The sequence below is a fragment of the Ursus maritimus genome, unplaced genomic scaffold (genome assembly GCF_017311325.1).
Source record: "Ursus maritimus isolate PB19 unplaced genomic scaffold, ASM1731132v1 scaffold_27, whole genome shotgun sequence".
Taxonomy (NCBI): domain Eukaryota; kingdom Metazoa; phylum Chordata; class Mammalia; order Carnivora; family Ursidae; genus Ursus; species Ursus maritimus.
The window spans coordinates 17240345-17261821 of record NW_024425230.1 but is presented as its reverse complement, the minus strand read 5'-3'; the positions used below and the strand labels follow the sequence as shown (position 1 = coordinate 17261821).

The window sequence follows — 21477 nt, the reverse complement described above, 5'->3', positions numbered from 1 at the left end:
TTTGATAAACTCTTTATAGATTTTGGATACTAGCCTTTTATCTGATAAGACATTTGCAAATATCTGCTCCCATTCTGTAGGTTGCTTTTGGGTTTGGTGTTTTTTGTTTGTTTGTTTGTTTGTTTTGGTTTTGCCAACTGTTTACTTTGCTGTGCAAAAGCTTTTTATCTTGATGAAGTCCCAACAGTTCATTTTTGCTTTTGTTTCCCTGAGGGTTGCAATTTTAAAGGTGGAAGGACTCACGGAGGTAGCTTTTTTTTTTTTTTTTTTTTTAGATTTATTTATTTATTTGAGGTAGAGAGAGAGAGAAAGAGAGAAAGAATGAGCAGGAAGGGCAAAGGGAGAGGGAGAAAGAATCCCAAGCAGACTCTGAGCTAAGCACAGAACCCAATATGGGGCTCAATTTCATGATCATGACCTGAGCTAAAATCAAGAGTCGGATGCTTAACTGACTGAGCCACCCAGGCACCCCGAGGTGGCATTTTAAGCCAATAAGTTTTGTGCTCTGTGTGTAGCACTGTATAAGACTTGTCCTATGTCCACTAATAAAATTTGGCAAAGCTCTGGGCATAAGAATGTTTACTGAAACTTTTAGGTAAAATGGTATTAAAAACTAGACACCACAAGGTCAGTAATTAGAGGGCTGTTTGGTGAAAATGAAGACAAAATCTCTGGACTATTACACAGCCGTTAAAAATAATGGAAGTAACAGTCCAGTAACACTGAAATGTACAACATTCAGGGAAATAAGCAAAATATAAAGGGTAAAAATTAGGTAAGTCTAGATGGTAAAATGCATAAATAAAAACAGCATTACAGTGGTCGGGCTGTAGGTTCTCTTCCCCAAGACTTTAATTAATGTTTTTAACAAACTTTTACGGTGCCCTATTGAACTAGGACTCACTGCTGTTGCGGAATGCTTTCTTTCACTCGTGTGTCAGTCAAACTTTCTATAATTTCCTCAAAGGCCCAATCTTAACTCTGTCTACTTCATTCTCACGTGACCTTTTTGCTCTTCTTAGTTGAGAAGATTGAGGCCACCTAACATGAGATAAAACAATCTTCATCCACTAATAAATGCCTCTGCCCACGCCCTCTAACGTCAAGGATGCCTCTTCTCAACAGTGTGCTCGCTCTGGTCCACCTGCCTTCCCAGACTGGGTAATCCTCCCTTGGATGCCTGCAGTTTTCCACACACTTCTGGACTAGCTCTGCACCCCCCCCCCCAATGCAGTTAAAACACTAGCAGGAGACAGAGCAGTGGGGGCAGCAGAGGGGATTACTACTGCCCTGTGTGCCGGGGGAAGTAGCAGCAACAATCTGCACTCCACCCTGTAGACCAGATCTCACCGAGCAATGTGGCTCCTGGGGAGGCATCTGACAACACGGAGACATTTCCTGGCGGTCACTGCCGGGGGGCGGGGGGTGTCGTACAATGCACAGGACCCCCACCACAAGGAATTGTTGGGCCCCAACTGTCAGTAGTGCTGAGGCTGAGAAACGCTGCTGTCAAGCCACTGACCCCCCCCGTCTGTCCTCCCCTCATTTCCGTCTCCTTATGGTCATCCAAAAACTTCAAGGCTCTGCAATTTGGCTCCTCCTCACTCTGCTGCTACTAAAACCTTTTTGTCACAGGTGTCCACGGACAAGAAAACCCCAAATCCAGTGGCCTTTCTCTGTCCCCATCACCCTTGAGTTTTGTAGAATTTTAAAATAGTGACCTGATTCTTCTGCTGCAATTGATTCTCACTGGACACTCATAAAGAACCCTCCTACTTGCCTACAGTTTTCTCGGCTCTCTCTCCTTCTTCCCACATCTTAGATGTGGAGACACAACTGTCTACACTCTCCTACTCTCATTCATCCTTTCCCACGGCCCTGGTTTGTCTCCCAAATCTCCTTCCAGCTGCAAAGTCTGAGCTCCGCCCCACATTTACAACTACTTCAACGTCTTCACCGAGATGTGCAGTGGGCATTCTCAAATTTCAAAACTCAATTTTATGTTCCCCCCATTCCCCAAAGCAGCAGCAACTCCGAACTTATTTCCATGAATGAAACCATTGTCATCCCCAGTAACACCATCTCCTTCCTTCAGAACATTCTGCGCCTTACTTCAATTTCTATAGGCACTGCCCTAGCTCAGGCCTTCACGGAATTATCTGGACTCCTGCGGACACCCTTGTTACAGGCCAGCTGCCCTAGAACCTCCACTGCTCCCCAAATCTACCCAAAGAAATCATCTGAAAGCAAGGCTGATGCCATTTTCCCGCCCAAAAGTTCTGCTGTGCTTCTTGTCCTTTTCACATCAGGAGTGAATCATGCGCTGTGCGCGCCCCTATCGCCTAGGCCTTCCCTTTCAATCTTAAGCATTCTATGAAGCATCCCAGCATGCCAGCTGTCCTGTATGGAGATATAAAACAGAAGGCCACAGAACTTCACGACCAAGGCCATGCAGCTAATAAGAACACCAGAAACACAACCCCCTCTTTCCACTCTACGAGGACACCTTCACAAGCGCGTTGTAGCAGCAACGCCACTGGCCGGCCGCCAACGCTTCCACATTAAGGCACCTACATTCTTCATGTCAACTTATCTCTTCATGCCCTACTCTTTAAGTCATCTTCTACGCCCAACGTGGGGCTCAAACACACAACACTGAGATCAAGAGTCCCGTGCTCCACGGACTGAGCCAGCCAGGTGCCCCCTTTATGCCCTATTCTTGTACTCTCTTCTTCTTATACCTTCTGCAGCCACACTATAAATGTCCGTTCCCCAAGCACACTTCATCAGCCACCGATGCTGGCCTATCCAAAACCCACCCATCTTTCAGTCTGGTTTCCAGGCTTCTTCCATTCTTCTTTCCAGTGATACAGTCTTTCCTCCCCTCTGACTACACAAGACCTTATTCTATTACTGTCCTGTGGTGTTAAAACAAACCAAACCCTCTTTGGGCTATTTAATGGTTACTTATGTACCTGTCTTATCCCTCTCACCAGAATACAAGGCTCCTTAGAAGGATGGTGCTTACTGGAGCTGTGATTTACTGAAGGTTTAAGACTGAAAATCAGCACAGGGTGCAAAAATAAGTGTACAGAGAATCTTCTTTATCATTACTTTCTTTGGCTCAGTAACAAATGAAAATGCGGCCTATCATTGTGGGCCTATGTTCTAGAAAAAACTACACTCTTCCAAAGAACAGAATCACAGAGCAGACAGACATGCACACAGAAGGGGAATGAGGGAACTGGGGCTGACTAGGCATTACAAACCGACTTCCCAACACCGAGAGGGAATGTTTAGCTCACTACCTGCCCCCTCCCTAAAACCACACGCACGCAGCCTGTCCTGTTCTCCTCAGAGCAGTTCTAACTGTGGTGCCACGTTCAGTGTTTACATTATTCTGCATCCAGAAGTGCTGCTCGTAGCTGCTCCATGTAATGTCCTACAAGTACTCTCCCTTTCTTGCCCATTTAGTATTTTCACTTGAATTAAGTTACTTTCTTTTTTCTAACTACTCCTAACTAGAACCTTGTTTGTATGGTCTTGCTTCACAAGATGATATTCCCAAGATCATTCAACGAAACATTTACTGAACACCTATTAAGGGGTAGGCACTGTGCTCAATGCCAGGGCTACAAGGATCAACAGGATAGCTTTCCTCAAGAATAAATGTAAACACACAGCTAAGGTCAAACACGCATTACTGTGAGCTAGCCACAGCTTGGCGTATGGAAGCAAAAAGCAGGAAAGAGTCAAGAGTTTTATACTTACAAGTGTGGCATTTGATGCACTAAATACACCACGTTTCTTCAAAATCACCATGCTATTATTCGTAAAAGTACCATTACTTTATGTACCACTAAGAAGAAGAAACTTTAGTGAATTATGACCACAACATCGTAGCAGTGTTGATCAAAACGTATCCAATTTCACAGCCAGAAAAACGACATCTTAAAAGAGATTAACACAGGTTAGAAACAGAGCCACCTGCCTCTCTGTGTCCCGGCAGCAGCAGTACCAACAGTGCAAGTGAACGGTTCCAATGAGCCCACACGCATCTGCTTCCATGCCATGCTCCGATTAATGCTAACATTCGCCCGCGTTCTGAAGCGTGCAACAAACAGCACGTACATGTGAAGAAAGCAGCCCAAGGCACCTCAGGGGACCGTGGCTTGGTATACTTCCACAGAAACATCTAACATGCTGTTTTCAAACTTTTAGGTAGCTGAACATCTTTGAATAAAATCATTTGTAAAAAAAGAACTGCTTGGTGGTGGGGCCAGCACAGCCAGGGAAGGCAGAGCCCTGCTTTCTTCCCTCCCAGGTGGGCTGGGAGGCTCCCACCTGGAACCTGGGGCGGAGCTAATGCTCTGTAATTCCCAAAGTACAGACTTTATGTACAACTACCACGGTTCCCACTTCACAGCCATTCTCCTTGTTTAGTCTCCTCTGAACTTGGAGAATAACTACTCAGCCTTCTCTTGATGAGAAGCCCTTTCTGGGTCCACGGTTGGTAATTAAGTTGTCCCTCAGTTTTGTGTTTCTACCACAGAGGGGAATATGCCTGAGATTCTAAAATTTGCCTTAGAAATATTACACAAAGATTTTATTGCAACCAAATCAAGTCTGGCGCGACAGAAAAGCACACCCACAAGCTGACTTGAAATTCTGCTTGTTTCTACTAGTGAATTAATAGGCACCATAGCCTCAGCTGAGGGTTTCTGTTGTTTTAAATGGTGAATGGGAGATCTACAGAGGAGGACATGTAAATGCTACGGGCCGTGATCTCTCCCCATTTCATTTCTTTTCTTTCTTTTTTTTTTTTAAGATTTTATTTATTTGACAGAGAGAGAGACAGCCAGCGAGAGAGGGAACACAAGCAGGGGGGAGTGGGAGAGGAAGAAGCAGGCTCCCAGCAGAGGAGCCTGACGTGGGGCTCGATCCTGTAACACGAGAATCACGCCCTGAGCCGAAGGCAGCCGCTTAACCGCTGTGCCACCCAGGCGCCCCTCTCCCCATTTCATTTCTTGTCCCAAGGAGGACACCACCCCTCTGAAAAAAAGAGTACTTTTACTAATTGTGACATTTCTGCGCTATGGGGACTGCTTCGTTCCTACTCCATCGGACAGTACCGAGGTCTCCAAGAATTTCTTAGACTGTCACATTCAGCCAGACCCAGGAACAGACTACAAAACAGAAAAGCCCAGCTGACACCGTGATTACCTTGAAACTTGCAATCACCCCGTGGTAACACAATTTATTGTTTTCAGCCATTGTCAGCAAGTTCCACCTCATCCCGAGTTTGCAGCACAACCCCCAGGGCAGTCTCCCGCGGAGCTCTGAAAGCCCTGTTGCACTGCACCGTGATGCGGTCTTCACTTCACTCCTCGGTAAGTAACCTCCTCCTTCCGACTGGCTGGGCCAACCCGCCCCTCCTCCCAGCCCCTCCGCTGCTTAATCCCCAGACACGTTGCAGGTACTCAAACAGACGCTGGGATTTCACTCCAGTTGGGAGAGTACAAGTATTCCTCTGTTTTCCTCAAGATGTTTAACATCAACTCCAGATCACAAAGAACTCACTCACTGTAAAGGGAGAAATAGCCTCTAAAGAAGTAACTCCAGTAAAGCCTGTGTAGCAGCAGGAACGGCTTAGAAGGCGAAGCTGGCAAGGAACCAACAACACGCTGTGACAACTAGACCCAGTGCACGGTCAAGGTCAGGGGAAGACCACGGCTAAAAAGATACTCTTGGGTAGTTGGGCAAAAAGGGAATATAAACCACATATGAGATAATATTATATTAATGTCGTATGACTGATAACTGCACCGTGATAAGAATATGCTGAAATACTCTGGAATAAGGGGACATGTCTGCAACTTATCCTCACAAGAGTTCAGTAACATTACATGTATATAAATGCACCGATAAACACAACAAATGTTAGCAACTGGAGCATTTCCATGAAGAGTATACAGGAGTTCACTGTTCCATTCTTGCACCTTTTCTGGGAGTTCAAGATTTTCCAAAATAAGTTAAATATAAAACATTAACTTAATAAAAGGCAGAGGTAACGATTCTTTCACTCTGTGATCACTATTTAGTTAAGGGAGGTAACAAACTAGTATGATTTGGGAATCTACGAAGAAACAGGCAGGTGCTTTTTAGGTACACTATTTGATCCTCGTAAGAATCCTTCAAAGAAGTGCTATGCTTAGTTCAGGGGAGAGAAAACAGAGACTCAGACACGGTAACTCACTTGCCCAAGATCTGCCACATCCATCAGCAGCTTGATAAGCCTGGCTTCCCAAGACAAAGTTCACCACTGACAAGAAGTGAGAGCGCGGGCTAGGTGCTTCGCTTCTTTGCACATGCGTTCTGATCTGTAAGAAGACGGTCAGAGACCCTCTGCAAAGTTGCTGTGGCGATTACAGGGAGCAGCAAACAAATTATCCAATGCTGCTGGGCACAGAGTGGGCGGTCAGGAAGCATCAGTACTCTCCCTCCTGAGCACTCAGCTAGGAGGCCCTGGAGTGATGGATCTGCAGCCAGGCTGGACCGACCTCCAAGCCTGGGCCCGCCCATGATCTCCCGTAGCATTGCTTTAGGTGGCAGTTGGCTGCCCTCTACGGGACCCCCCCCACCACCGGCTGCCACAGCAGGAAGCACCTGGGGTCACCTGAAGTCTGCACGGAGCAAAGAGGCCTTCAGCGGAAGAGTTTCTACACAAATTCAAAGAACGTCCACTCCCGGCCCAATGTTTCCGGCACACTGGCATTCTCTGGTGAAGTGTTCCAAAGTCCCCCACCTGCCCACTTACTCCCCTTACTCCAAGGCAGCCACAGATCAATCACGGCCATTCTCAGGTGCCTGACAAGACCCAGACAACAGGCAGGGCAAACCGCACAGTCCAGAGTCTCACTGCCCCGCTCTTTTCAAAATAAGCACATTCCTCTCAAACGAAAGACAGCGCCAACTGTGACATTTATTCCTTCAACCTATTTTTAAAAAATGGCACAAACCGTTCACCTCATTTTTCACAAAAGGGACACTAACTGGCACCTACCCTTCCCTAAGGGGGAAAAAATATTCTACTTGCCGTAACAAATCAACATAAATTTATCTCATTGCATTGAATATAGATTTCCCTGGAGGCTAAATCGCTGGGTGATATCCTAACAAAGGCTGTTGAGCTGTGAGTGGAATCCCCTTTATATCATGGTCTGGTCTAAGCTTAGTTAGCTTCCAGGAGCCAAAGTTTCTTCACCTGTTTACAACAAAGTGGCAATAATATCAGCTTTCTTACAGAGTTGTTTTAGGGATTAGAGATACACTTCTATTACACTGGTTTCTATTTCCTTTCACAAGCAAGGGGTACACACCCTAGTCACTTCCTCTTACAGCTGCATTTGTTAATGGTTTTAAACAACGTACCGAATGTTGAGCTATGGGTTTTATATATATCACCTCATTTATTCTTTCAACTATGCTTGAAGGAAGATATTACCCCAATTTGCAGATGAGGAAACTGAAGGTGTGAGAAGTTTAATGACCTGCCTTGCAGCTAGTACGTCACGGAGCCAGAACTAGGGCCGACGCTCTAAACCACCACACAAAACCACCTCTGTTATTTTGCACCAGAAAATGCAGATTGGTGAAGCCCATGAAGTATTTTTAACATACACTCTTTGGGGGGTTAAGTCTAGGGGGTGCAGGCTCTAGATTACTGCGCGTTACAGATACGACGTTATAGCTTGTGGCCCATGGCTTCCATGGTTCTTTTTCTCTTTTCACGTGGAGAGGCTACTTGGGCTTTCTAACTCAATCGCTCCATGACTTCTGGAATACTTTGCTCCTCTGACAGCAGAAGTTCTGCATTTTCTAGTCTCACCTTACTGCACTGTTTTCAAGATCTTAAAAAAAAATTTAATATCTTACCATGATATTAATTATATTTGCATAAATATCTAACATATCAACATTCGTAGGATAAGTAAAAATAAAAGTTAAGTCAAATTTATACTAGACTGACATCTAAATATTTACTGATGACATCAACCTACTTAGTTGTTGATTTCGCTCACTCAATCAGATTTAAGCCACCAACCTGATTCAAATAACTGTCAGGAATTAATTTTCAGAAGTAATGTTAAGTCTCATTTTCCCACCAAGGCAAAGTTCTTAAATCTTAACTGCATTTTAAAATTACCCGGCGAACTTTTTAAAAATCCTGATGTCCAGATCACACCTCACACCAATTAAATAAAAATCTCTAGAGGTGGCCCTTAGGCATCAGTAGTTCTTAAAGCTCTCCAGGAGATTCTAATGTGTAATTAAAATCCTCAGAGGATTCTAATGTACAGCCAAAGCTGTAAAACACCACATTAAAGTAACCTACAGGTGCCAGTTCATTTTAAAAAGAAAAGCACAGTCAAGGCTGGCAAGACTGCAATAAATACTGAAGTACTGTATCCTTTGACCTAATTACACAAGTCCTCAGAATTCAGCTTACAGAAATAATTTAACAGAAGCAAAAATCAATAGGTAAAAATGAGTCTCACTGCAGCCTTCATTACTTAATTTCTGATTTTTTAAATGTTAAGACTAACATTTAACACTGGGTAAATGGTTTAAATACTCGAGATAAACAAAATACTTTAGAGCGCCTCAAAAACAATTGTAAGACCACAGAAATAGATAAGAATAGGATAAAGTAAAAATATCAGAACACAAAATAGACAATCAGCTGCACTGCTGAAAAAAAAAACAATGCTGGGGTGCCTGGGTGGCTCAGTCAGTTAAGCATCTGCCTTCGTCTCAGGTCATGATCCTAGGGTCCTGGGATCAAGCCCCATATTGGGCTCTTTGCTTAATGGGGAGCCTGCTTCTCCTTTGCCCCTCCCCGTGCTCGCTCGCTCACTCTCTCTCTCTTTTTGTCTCTCCCTGACAAATAAAGAATATCTTTAAAAAAACAATGCAATGTGGGAGTTAATACCTGAAAATAAAATAAATCTGTCTTACTGATGGCAGTATTATGAATAATATTATGTCTAACTTAAAAAAAATGCTAATTCTCCCTTCTTGTTGTCCTTCTTGCTTCTGGCCTACGTCGGAGGACTGACACAGCATAGGGCAGGTGTCACCACGAGCTCTACTGCAGGCAACACAGAGAAATAAACCTGAGTCTGGACTCGGACACACTTATATTTAATTCATCCCCAGACCAACACCAGACTAACACCGTCCCCAGACCAACATCAAATGGATCCTCATCTAAGAGATAACCCAACTGTCCAATCCCCACTCACTCAGTAATGCACTTTCTCTTTTTTCCACCCTCTCCCTCCCCAGATGACTGAGGCCATCTCAGTGATGACACAGAGATTCCTATTTAAGTAGGACTGGGATTTCTCTTTCTATAAAGCTAGGTTGATCTCTCGCAGAACATGATTCTCTGTCTATTCCATGACAGTTACTGACTTCATAACTACTTACTGTCCTCTACATACAAAGTGCACTTAATGAGAGGAAAAATACAGGCACGTGAGAATTATCTTGAAAGGGAGACCATTATCACTGTGACTAACATCAAACTCCAGGCTGGGGAAAGAGACAGAAATGCTTACAAAATAATCTGAAACTTGGAAAGAATAATAGAACTGGATAAAGTAATTTGAAACTGATGACAGAAAACAGATCAGGAAGAAAAGTCCAATATTCAAACACCAGAACAGAGATAACACATCTTTAAAATGTTAAGTTTCTTTAGCTTTCTCATGAAGCAAACACACAGAACAAAAATCAAACAGCAACCCTAGATGTTCACCAATTTAAATAATCTAATCACGACAGAGGGCAAAGAATGTACATCCATTTCTTCCAGTCTTATTTCTGAAAAGCATGTGAAACTCCATCTAAAAAATTAAGACTTAAATAAGAATCTGTAACTTCAGGTAGTGGTGACCATTAAAATCAGGTGTTAATTTAACAAGCTTCCAATGGAGAAGCTGCCACAATTCTACAGACAAGTGATTTGTTCTACTTATAAAAACCAGTAACTTTAATCACAACGAAGTCATCACTCTGTAAACTAGCTTTTTCCAGTTCAGGAAAAAGAAAAAAGCATTCTTGCTCATTAGTCTGGGCAGGACTCTTCAGACATGAAGTTCACTTGACTTTATATAAGGTTACTCTCATTAAAATTTAAGAAAAGAACCGATACTAAGTCCAACAAGCTTCTAATGAGCTTGTGTATTTTTATATAACCCACTGCCCTGAGGCAGCATTTTTCATAAGTCATTGTTGAAATGGATTCATCTTATTTAGAAGCAGTTAGACAAATAACATATGTCAAAATAAAGAGACAACGTCTCTTTCACAGACTAGACGGGACTTTTTTCAGGTCTCTCTTCTCTAACGTGCTCCTTGCGCAGCAACACAGAACATGGATCCGCTCTCCCTGCGCACAGCACTGCACCATCACTAGTTAGGTGAGTTCGAGGACAGCTGCTCAAGCTACTGATCAAGGACCAGATTTAAAAAAAAAAAAAATTCCAATTCATTACAGAAGCAAAAATTCTAAAAATGAATTACTAGAAAACTAAAATACACAAGATACAAAACTGAAGCCCAAAGTTCTTGTTAGATTGAATGGACTTAAAATGACTCTGTCAACTTACCATACAAGTTTCTAAACACATTCTCTCCACTTCGCACTGATCTCATCACAGATCAGTGACAAAGAACGGGCAGCTCAGCACTGAGCCGGGCCTGCCTCCTTCTGAGCAGCAGTGGGTTACAACAGCGATTCCTGCAGACTGCCAGGAACCACGTTTTACATTCCTGACATCTACAGACCCTGGCGAGACAGGCAAGCAGGAAAAAGAAAAGTCACGGCACAGACGGGGACATGGAACGTGGAACCAGCTACAGATGCGCTGGATCACGTGTCCTCTTCTCCCGCGGTACACCTCACAAAGGCCCGGGCAAAGCCAAACACTAAACTCAGTACCGGTCAAGAGTTTTTTAAAAGTTCAATCCAACTGGTGTTTATTATTGTTTTTATAAAATCAAAAGCATCCAAATATCTACTTAAACAGCCATGTCACAAAGCGCTTTTGTAATTAATTCACAGACACAATTTCCTGGAACCAAATGTGAAATACTAGGAACGAATGATAGTACATCATAAAAGTAATGCACTGTAAAGCAGAATTGTTTTTCGGAGCACTTTCACCATAAATGTCATTTTTACTCTTCCAAGTGACAAGGGCCAATAATCTGCATAGAGATGAAGAACAACAGCATAAACGAACCAAGGTTTCACACAGCTGAGGGCTGAATGAGGGCTAAAAGAGCAGGGTTTTTTTTAAAGATTTTATTTATTTGAGAGCGCGAGCGTGCGCATGAGCACAGAGGGGAGAGGAGTAGCAGACTCCCCGCCGAGCAGAGAGCTCAATGTGAGGCTCGATCCCATGACCCCGAGATCACAACCTGAGCCAAAGGCAGATGCCTAACCGACTGAGCCACCCAGGCACCCCTAAAAGATAAATTTTTAAAATCTATTCCAAGCAATCTATTCCCAAATAATTTAGTATTAAACTTACGTGGATTAACGAGCTGAAAGAAAAGCTAAGAACAAAATGTTTCTTTTAGATTAAAAAAGGTGTTAAGAGGTATTCTACCTCTAACACTCTAATCTTAACAAAATCATTCGCATATTAGCACATATTTTCTAAAATTAAACACAAATCCCACCTGAAAACTGGTCTTCTCTACATTGTACTTAAGTTCATATTTCAAGATATCTCAAAATACCACATTTCCAGAAAATGAATGACCTAGGTTATACATTTATTCATTCAAACCTTCAACAAATATTCATGTAGTATCTACTGTGTTCCTGGATGCTACGAATAGACGGCTGAATAAATAAGACAGCCAAAGTTCCTACGATCACAGAGCTTCTATTAGACAGGGGTATGGTTACAGTTAGAGATACGTCTTTAAAAAAAATAATAAAACTAGGTGCTTATGGCAGAAACTTCCTGTGGGTGGAGAGAGTGCGTTCTTCACACAGGTGGTCAGGAAAATCTCTGGGGAGAAGGGGCCAGTGATGTGAATCCTATGAAAGAGCCAGCATATGGAGTTACTGGGACAGGACAGAACAGGCAAATGGTTCAGCAAAACGCAAGGATCCTGTGGAGAGAAAGCAACGAGAAGGAGACGAACATCAGGAAATGGAAGTGTCAGAGTTGGACGGGGTTCAGGTCTCATGGGGCTCTGCAGACCATGGTACCAACTAGGATTTTACTCTGAGTTGGGTGAGAAAATTGTGAGGAAGAGGAGAGCAAAGATGAAAATACAGAAGAATAAAACAGTATTATTAGTGTGGTATGAAATGAATATAACTTACTTTAAATCCTCCGAATGACTTTGAGGCAAGGATCAGTTTATTTCCATTTTTCATGTGAGGAAATGACAGGCTTAAGGAATAATTTGTTCAAGTACACGGCCAGTAAGTGAAAGGCCAGAATTTTACCCAGACCTAATTCCGAAACTTCTGTACCTCCTTCCACTGTGAAACTGACCCCCTAACACTGTCCAACGATGACCACATTCAAATTATACACACTGTAAGTCTGATACAATATTTATCAGAAGCTAATCAGGTATATTAGATTTTCTGTTACAAATTTTTTAGGATCCATAGCAAAAAACCCATACATTAAGAAGCCACTCCTCAGAGATGGGGTTATAGCGTCCAAACAGAGTATCCATGGCTGGCCCCAAAACTCAAGGTTATGTACGTGGAACAACAAAATTCAACAAGCACAGAGTGCACTTCAACGAATTTCAGCATTCCCACTGCTATGCACCCATCAACAACCAGTCAGCCTCCGCCTCCTCACCTTACCTAGCGTGATGCAACTCAAGCAAAAGGTCGGGGCTGAGGCTAACATACATGTAAAACCCTGTCAAATCAAGTGCAGAAAAAGAGCATTTTCCCGGTGCTAACACCACGAGTCATTCACGGGGGGAAGTTCAAAGATGCGTCTTCTGGAGACCAGCAAAGGCCAGGTCCAACACCAGAGACCCAGCACTGAAGACCACCGACGCCTCAGTCTGGAAGCGGATACTCACTGCCGGCTGCTCAAGCACCTCGAGTATCGCAGGCCCATCCTGTCCGGGCCCCGGCCCCATGCTGCAGCTCTAAGAGTAGAGAAAGGCGGGCCTCCCAAAGGCGTGTTCTGCTGAGTCTCTTCTGACAGGAACTGCAGCATCTAGTTCCTTGTTTGAGGGTTACTGCAATGTCTTCCATGAAGCCACCGCACAGGAACAGTGCTGAGCTTACCGAGTCCTACAAAATCAACTACGGCACTAAAACGCAGTGGGAGAGGCGAAATGCCAGCCACGGGGAGGGGGAGAGGGGGATCGCCAGTGCACCGCGAAATGGATAGGAGGCTCCTATCTTGGGTGCTTGTGAGGAACTCACTGCTAGACTAGTTCACATCCATGCACACAATATTTGGTTCTTCTCTCCTTCCTTCTCCTTTTTTTTTTTTTTTTTTTTTGGCCTAGTACTGTCACTCTGCCCTCAACTAGTACGGAAAGAATGGAGAGGAAAGAGGACACATAATTTGAGCAACTACTGTGTATCAGCAGTTTGCTATAAATTCTATGCTGTTAAATAACTAAAAACAAAACCTTTCTAAGGTAATGGTCAGAACATGCTAGAAAGTTAGACAGACTTGCTTCGATTCTTTACTCTGACAGTGCCCCACCTGTATGATCTTGGGTCAGTTACTGAAAGTTCTCTGGGGCTCCATTTCCTCATTTGTGAAGTGGGAATACTGGGTTTGCTGTGAGAACAAATAAAGACGCATGTCAAGTGTCGGCATAGTGTCTGGGCCTCCCGAAGTGCTCAATAAATTGTGACTATGTGGGATACTATAGGGCTGGTGTAATTCTAAGGAACAAAAAAGAATGCAGTTTTTGAGCTATATATTTTTAAAAAGGGCACAGAACCCTTGCTTGTGGGTGAACTGTCAGACAACTAAAACCACACCGACATCACCCTACTCCCAAAAATCCAAGAGGAAACTGGGGCTCTTCCCAGCTGTGTCAAGGGAGTGTTACCATTGTGGGTGAGGCTGACCAGGAAAACACATGTCAGAAACTGGATGGTGGTGCAGAGAGATCCTCTTTACACAGAGCTGAGTGGTCATCTTATTTCCAATGAATCTTCCCTCCTAGCTCTCCAGGCAGAAGGATGCGCCCAGTTTCTAAGAACTACACAAGCACGTTCCCATTTTATCCTAAGAGACCTAGGAGGTACATGCTATCATTTCCATTGTACAGGTGAGAAAACTGAGGCTCCCAGGCAATACTCAATCGGGATGCACCGTGTTCGACTCCGCCACAGTGAAGGCTGAACAAATAGCCGGACGCTTTGGCCAAATATTGATTTTGGCCAAAAGGTTTATTTGACATGCTTAGTTTTCCCCCTTAAGAATCATTTTTATTTCTGTTAACAATACACGCAGGTAAAATTTCCAAGTCATTCTTTCTGCAGGTATGCCCTTAAGGAAACTCCAAAATTGACCAAATAAAAATAACATATAATGGTTACGAAAGGTTTATGTTTTCTAGAGGGTGGAGGACTTGTGCATTAAGTCAAAATGTCAAGATCACGTGCTGTTGCCATAGAGAATCTGCTACCAGAGGTTAAGCTGTGTGACTTTACAGCTCTCTGAAGAAAAACGCTCAGGCCTGAAGTTACATGGCACCACGGGCAAACAGGCTAGGGCCGTTTGCGTGCACAGAGCAAGAAGTGCACGCAAGGGAACGCAAGACATACGGAACGGCTTTGTTATTCCAACCAACTTGCAACACCAGTCCATCTTCTTATAAAGTCCAAGGCAGTGTAAAAGTTCAGAGGTTTTACAATTACAAACTGGTTCAAATTACTGGTCCATGACTTAGCAGCTGTGGCGATTACCTTCTGAAATGAGGAGAACATGCCCACTGAAGGGCTGGAGAGAAAATAAAACGCACAAGAATTTATGCAAAGTGCCTAGCACAAATACAATAAACGCCAGCCAGTGCTATCGTCATATAAATACAAATGTTATTCTCTGAAAGTGCATTCTTCAATTTTCCAGCATGTTGCCACACAGGCCAACAATCCTGAGATAACCAGTTGAATGGCTTTCTAAAAAAAAACTAGGAAATGTCAAAATTCTTAAAATGCTTCCATTCAAAATTTACCAAAAAAGAAAAAAAGTCATTGAAAACCAGATCAATGAATCATCGTAAATGACCTTGTTTAGAAGACTGACAATGTTATCAAACATGCTTCCTCACAAAATTCTATCAATAAAGTTTAAAAACATCCCAAGGACAGGCTCATGAAGAATACTAGATGGCCTTGGGCACGCTGTCTAGCCTCTAGAATTTTCCCATTTCTAGAGGAATACTGACTGTATGAACTACACCTCAGAACACCTGCTGGAAGGTTCTAAATGAGAACACACTGAAGCACCAAGGTAGCAGGTATCCAATAATGTGTGCCCCCCTCCCCCCCGCTCCAGTTTCCACTCAGTTCTACCACCTTCCCTCTATCAGAACAGAGACCCAGATCACGCAGTGAGAAAGGGGGATGCATGAATGGACGAACATAAGGATGGACGGACAGATGGGACTTGAGCCAGAGAAACGTAAAGTTTAAAAAAAAAAAAAGTCCTCCTCCCTGGCTACTTTTTTGAAGATAAGTTCGTACATTTGCTTCATTCTTTCCCCTCTCAAGCAAAGCAAAAGCAAAGGCTCGAAACTTGTTTTGTGCCAGATGGGCTACTGAGGACCCACTCGTCAAGCACTTCAAGAGGACCCTGAAGAGGCAATCACTATGTTCACAGAACATCTTGCTCAACAGCACTCGGCTCCATTGTGCAAGAAGTACACGTGAGTAGTTACTCTACCCTCTGACCCTGAACCCAGGTTTTAAGTGTAAACGTGTCAAAAGAAGGACCTGAGAAGAGACTCTGTAGACCCAAACTCTTTGAGAGAGGCCAATACTGACCTACAGTAACAAACCCTGACCTAGGGCCTTGTGTCTGCCAGGCTGGGTCGGTGCTTTGCATACGCACACGTGTCATCTGTACCTGAACAGATCCCTGGACTTTGAGCTTGAGCCTGGCTCTGTTACTTTGCAGCCTTGTGACTTCGGGCAACTCACTTTACCTCATTTTCCTCAATTATAAAATAGGGATAACAACACCTGACCTATCTACTCATTAGGCTGTCGTGAAACCAACGTAAAAAGACAGCTCGAGTGTAAACAACACTGCTTTTAAAACCGTACTCTGGGTAACGGAAATGGGAAGTAGATGTTAGGACCAAACGGAAAGCTGTGAGCCCTTTCCTAATTAAGTGTTCATCATCCTGCATCCTACTGGCCTCTTCCTGAGTCTCTCCTTCCTATCAAGTTTTTGTAGAAGGAAGATTGTGGGCCACAGAATTCTATGGATGTGTGACAGGAGCTCTACCACTTTCAATAAAGCCTCAGGCTAGTTACCTTAGCTCTCTGAGCCTTCATACTTCATCTGTACAACACAAATAAGGCTGATTTCAGCAAGGTTGTCCTCAGATTGAAGCGAACTATTAGCTGTAATGTACCAACCATGATTTCTAGTGTGCTGCAGGCATTCATGAAATACAGAGATTTAGTGAACTGATACAGAAAATAACACGAGGAGGAACATTGAAACTTGCTCTCTGGGCAAATGAAATATTTCAACACTTTCATGTCAACACTCCAGAGTTGACATTCCCTACAGGAATACTCTTCCTGTAAGGGTGGCAGCATGTCAACAATCCCTCACCCATCTGGAGCTCCCTGTTCCGTGACCCAGAGGCATCATATCACAGCATGGAGAGAGAACCAAACTAATTTTTTTAGAAGTGATATCAATTACACGAGGGAATGATTTCAAACTCTTATCAAAAGCAGGGACAACTGCACGCTGCCCAGAAATTCTTTTAAGATTTTGCCAAATTTCTTTAATGTATGAAAAATCATTATGGCGCTAGAAGTAATGGGAAATCAAGGAGAGGGCAATAAAGGACACCGTTTATGAACGGTCACTGTGTTGGTGCTCTACGTACATTCCTTCATTTATTTCTCAAAGCAACACACTGGAGATGGCCCTCTCGTGTTTCCCATGTTACAAACAGGGCTGGGGCTTCAGGAGGGTAAGGGGATCACCCAAGATCATAGCTTCAGAGGCAGATCCTGGGGTCAAGACTCGCCCGCCTCAACATAAATTCTGCCAATCTCTCTACCAACTTCAATTCGCAGAGTACAATAAATATCCCAAAAAAGACACTCGAGGTAGACCAAGTGGAATTTGAGTTTCACTGATCAGTGAACTATCATCTTACTGATTACGCGACTATATGAGAAAATTTACACACAGCACCTTAGAGTCTAACAAAGTATCTGCACAAATCTCCCTCAGGTCTAACAACCTGGTAACACAGGCCAACTAGGTATCATCCACGGGATGAGACACTCAGGATGGGCAGGTGACTACCCACCTTTTTCCAAGTCACACAGGCTACTAAGTGGGGAAGCTTCGCTCGTCATCCCTAAGCAGTTCCACTATACCATACTGTCCTCTCTTCAAGCCAAGGTATCTATTGCCCCTGTATCTGCTCCAAGCAATAACCACCATCTGTGTGACAAATAACCCCCATTCGTCACAGTGCACATGCCAGGCACTTGGCTGTAATTCCAGGAGGTGGGTGTTATTATCCTTGTTTCTTTTCAAGCAGATACAGAAACTGAGGCTTAGACAGTAAAGTTATGTAATGAGTCCACAGTAACACAGCTACAAATGGCAGAGCCAAACTGCAAACTTTGGTTTGACTCCAAAGTCTGCACACTTAGCCACTACCTGGAACTGCCTCTTGGTCTCAGCTCCTTCCCTCCCCCAGATGAGTGATCCAGGTCCCCAGATGGCTTATGTGTTGTGTGTGAGATGTCCCATAGCACCTGGCTCTCACAATCTCTTTCTGGATGACTCCAACGCAACACCCATCTCATGTCACCTCCTAGCCTCAGCTCAACCAAGAGCCTCGAGACTTGGGGTCCCTCCCTCTTCTACCCATCACTACTTAGGAGACCTCGGGCAAGCGGATGTTCAACTAACTTCTCTTCAAAACGAGGAAGACAACTGTGCATCTACCTAAAAGCAAGGACAGCCCTAAGTGTTCTGGGTAAGATCTCTTCTCAGGCAAGACTGGTAACATTTTGTCTAAGGTGAATTTTCAGATCACAAATACATCCATAGTCATAATGCAAGATCAAAATATAAGCTAAAATAAAAGAGCAGTGAGTCAACAAAATCTCTCTGTTCCCTGTCACTGAACTCAGTGGAAGTTAATAATAACAGATTACAGAAAAGGGAAGCCGTCAAAAACATCCTGAAGAATTACTGCTAACTGCTCGGATTTAGTATTGATTCAAGAGTTCTCTAAAGACATGGGTCTTATTCAGATAATCTACTTCCAAGCACAGCAGAATTGATCTTCACACAGAAGTGACTCCGTTTATCAAAATGGATTATCAAAACAAGCCTCAGACACATAAACACAAACAGAACTTGGACCCTAATCAGCACAATGTCGTCTTCCACCACCTCTAAAAAAATAATAAAATACAACAAAAAACCAAGGTAAGCAGCAAGGAATGAAAGCAACAAATTTACTTTGGGAGACATATAAAAGAATTTAAATAAACTTGAATTTTCAGTTAAGACTGGCATGTAAATAGTTATTTTGTAAGAGTAAAAATGTATGTAACCCTACCTCGATTTCTTATTAACTGAAAAGAAAAAATAAAACGAAATGAGCCTATATGTAAACATTTAATTTAAATAAGGGGAGAGGTAAGAACACCCAAGTCTAAAGATTTTAGTGAAGTATTAGATGGTGTCACACAGTGGAACAACTCGTAGCTTTTCACGAACAACCCTGTGAGTTTCACAAGACAAACTCCTGGCTCAGAAACACACGTGCATAAGCTTTTGCCTATAATTTTAAAGGTTGCAGACCCCATGAAGGATGTTCTTGGGCCCCTTGTTCAGAATCCTAGGAGCAGAAGGAGCTCTGGACAGCTTCTTAGGCCATCTGGCTTCTGGTTCTGGCCCGGCCACCTTGTCACTCTGATCCAGTCACTGCCCGTCTGGATTTCACTTTCATCCTCAACCGTTAACAATGATCTTTCCTGGCTCTAAGGCTGAAATTCTAGCAAAGTCTACTAATATCATAGTAAGATCGGGCGTTTTAGAAAAATCACCTCCTTACCATTTTTTATTTGCTAATTTTAATGTCCTACTGCGGTCCTCTATTTGAAGATTTCTCAAGTTGGTTTTCCCTTCAAAAGGAGGTAAGTGGCTTTCGCACATGGAACAGAGCTCATACTATAAAGTAAGCCAAAAAATCTCCAAGAACAAACACTCTTGTTTCCTTAAAGCTGCGCGGCAGTAAGTCTTGTGACACCCTCACCGAGTATATAATAACGCTGTTGTAATCACTTCATTTCCCCATTTGGACGGCAATCCTTAACCAACTCTGCTTCCCAGCAAAAACTCTGAGCTACAAGATTACATTTAGAGGAACTGCTCTCGAACTGCCTCTCGAACTGCACCACGGTTATACAGAGTTAACCGTTTCAACTTCTGGAACAGGGCTTCTCGTCCTCTGGCCCTGAGGCCAACAGCAGAAGGAATCTAATCACTGGCCAGATGGGAAGTACGAAGGAATGGAACAGATCACCCCCTGGAATACTGTCGCAGAAGAGCTCAAGTATCCAGAGCTCATTTGAGATGAAGAGTGCCCCTCCTACTGTCATGGTATCCGAAGCACCCATTAGAAAGCATCTGAAAAGAACCTTCTGACTTGACTAGAAAAGTTATTAACGGGGCAGGTGAAGTAAACAACAAACAAACAAACAAACGACCTGTTTAAGTAACAGTACGTAGCATTACATCCTGAAATCTCTTCTTGGCCCTTTCAGATCCCCCACCTACTCCCCACACACAGCTACAAACGATAAAAAGATAAAAACCAACTAAGTCTAACCTGAGCAAAAGATTGGGGAATTTGGGAATATCCACCTAACTTATAAGGGTCCCTCAATTACTGAAGAACACGAATCCCACAGGGTTTATTCTTGTTCAGATTATGTGGCTGAAAAGACGGGGTGACCACAAAACAGTAAAAACTATGTATGAAACTAGAGAAACTACAACTGAAATTTGCACCTTTTATAAATATTCCAGGGAAAAAGGTCGGCTGTTGTAACGCACTTCTTTCTCTAGTTATACAAGAAAAAAGGACTCTTCAAATGTTTTGACTAACAACTTTCCTTCAAACGACTCTCTAAAGAGTCAGAGTGCCTCACAGCCGAAAGCGCGCAGACACACAGGATTTCCTACCGCCCGTTTCCAGGACAACTCAGCTGCTTTCTCCAGCTACTCCTATGAAGAGACCACAGCTCTTGATTTTAGTCACAGAAATTACATTCAGACCCAAACCCAACAGTTCAGCATATTTTCTGCACGCAATTAGTACATTAAAATATTTGTTTCTAATTAACTTCAGTCTTGAAGACATAACAGAAAAAACTGTATGGCGGAGAAAAACTGTTTTCCTTGTACCAAACCGGGATAAACTACATACATGATAATGGAATGCTACCCTCACAGACAAGAGCTATTCTGAGCTTTCAGTAAAGTAGGAGAGGCAAGAAGCAGTGAGGCAGGGAGAGGAGCCGGTAACATGACTTACGTGTGCGTCTCTCAGACAATGAAGCGGTTAGCAGGAGCAAGCTCGCAAGCCTCCAGCAGAAGGCAAGGCCCAGAGCTGAGGTTTTAATTCCCGGCAAACTCACTCGGAGACGCCAAGTGGGCGGTGCTGCGATGCATCGGGGGTGGGGCCGGGCACGAGGGAAAGGCAACAGGGAGAAGGAGCACTTACTCGGTCAGAAGCTGGTGCAGCTTGTGATAACCCCGCTCCAAGGCCAAGCTCGCAGGTGTCGCTCCTTCCTGGTTGTGGATGCTGAGAGCCCCACGGCCACCTGGCTTCTGCAACAGGAACCACGTCAACCTCAGCAGCCCCAGCCGCACAGCAAAATGCATCAACGTCTCCCGTGGACCACCATCTGTACACGGGAGAGAAAATCAGTATGGAGAACGGGAAAACAACAAGCAAACAAACAGAAAAACAAGTGACGTGTGCATCACCCCTCCAAGTACCTACGATCCTAAAGTTAAACCACAACATAAACAGCCTGACTGTGGCGGGCTACAAGGAGCTCTTGCGTAAAGACAGAACAAAGCTGGAACACAGGGTGGGAAGCAAAGTCTCCGAAGAGAACCAAGCCATTTCCATACTCTGATTTCACACTTGTGTGTG

The 21477-nt window shown here is 43.6% G+C and overlaps 1 protein-coding gene across 9 annotated transcripts in view; it reads right to left on the bottom strand.

Annotated features, from left to right (window-relative positions):
• The window catches only part of AKAP13 (A-kinase anchoring protein 13), a 324022-nt gene that overhangs the window by 156117 nt on the left and 146428 nt on the right, over positions 1–21477 (bottom strand). For 8 of the 9 annotated variants that reach the window (XM_040642759.1, XM_040642757.1, XM_040642760.1 and 5 more), the window contains exon 5: positions 21040–21223. In XM_040642759.1, the coding sequence (XP_040498693.1) occupies positions 21040–21223 (184 nt within the window). Of the gene's footprint in view, positions 1–13140; positions 13543–21039; positions 21224–21477 lie in introns of those variants that run through there. The other variant, XM_040642765.1, reaches the window with a different exon arrangement.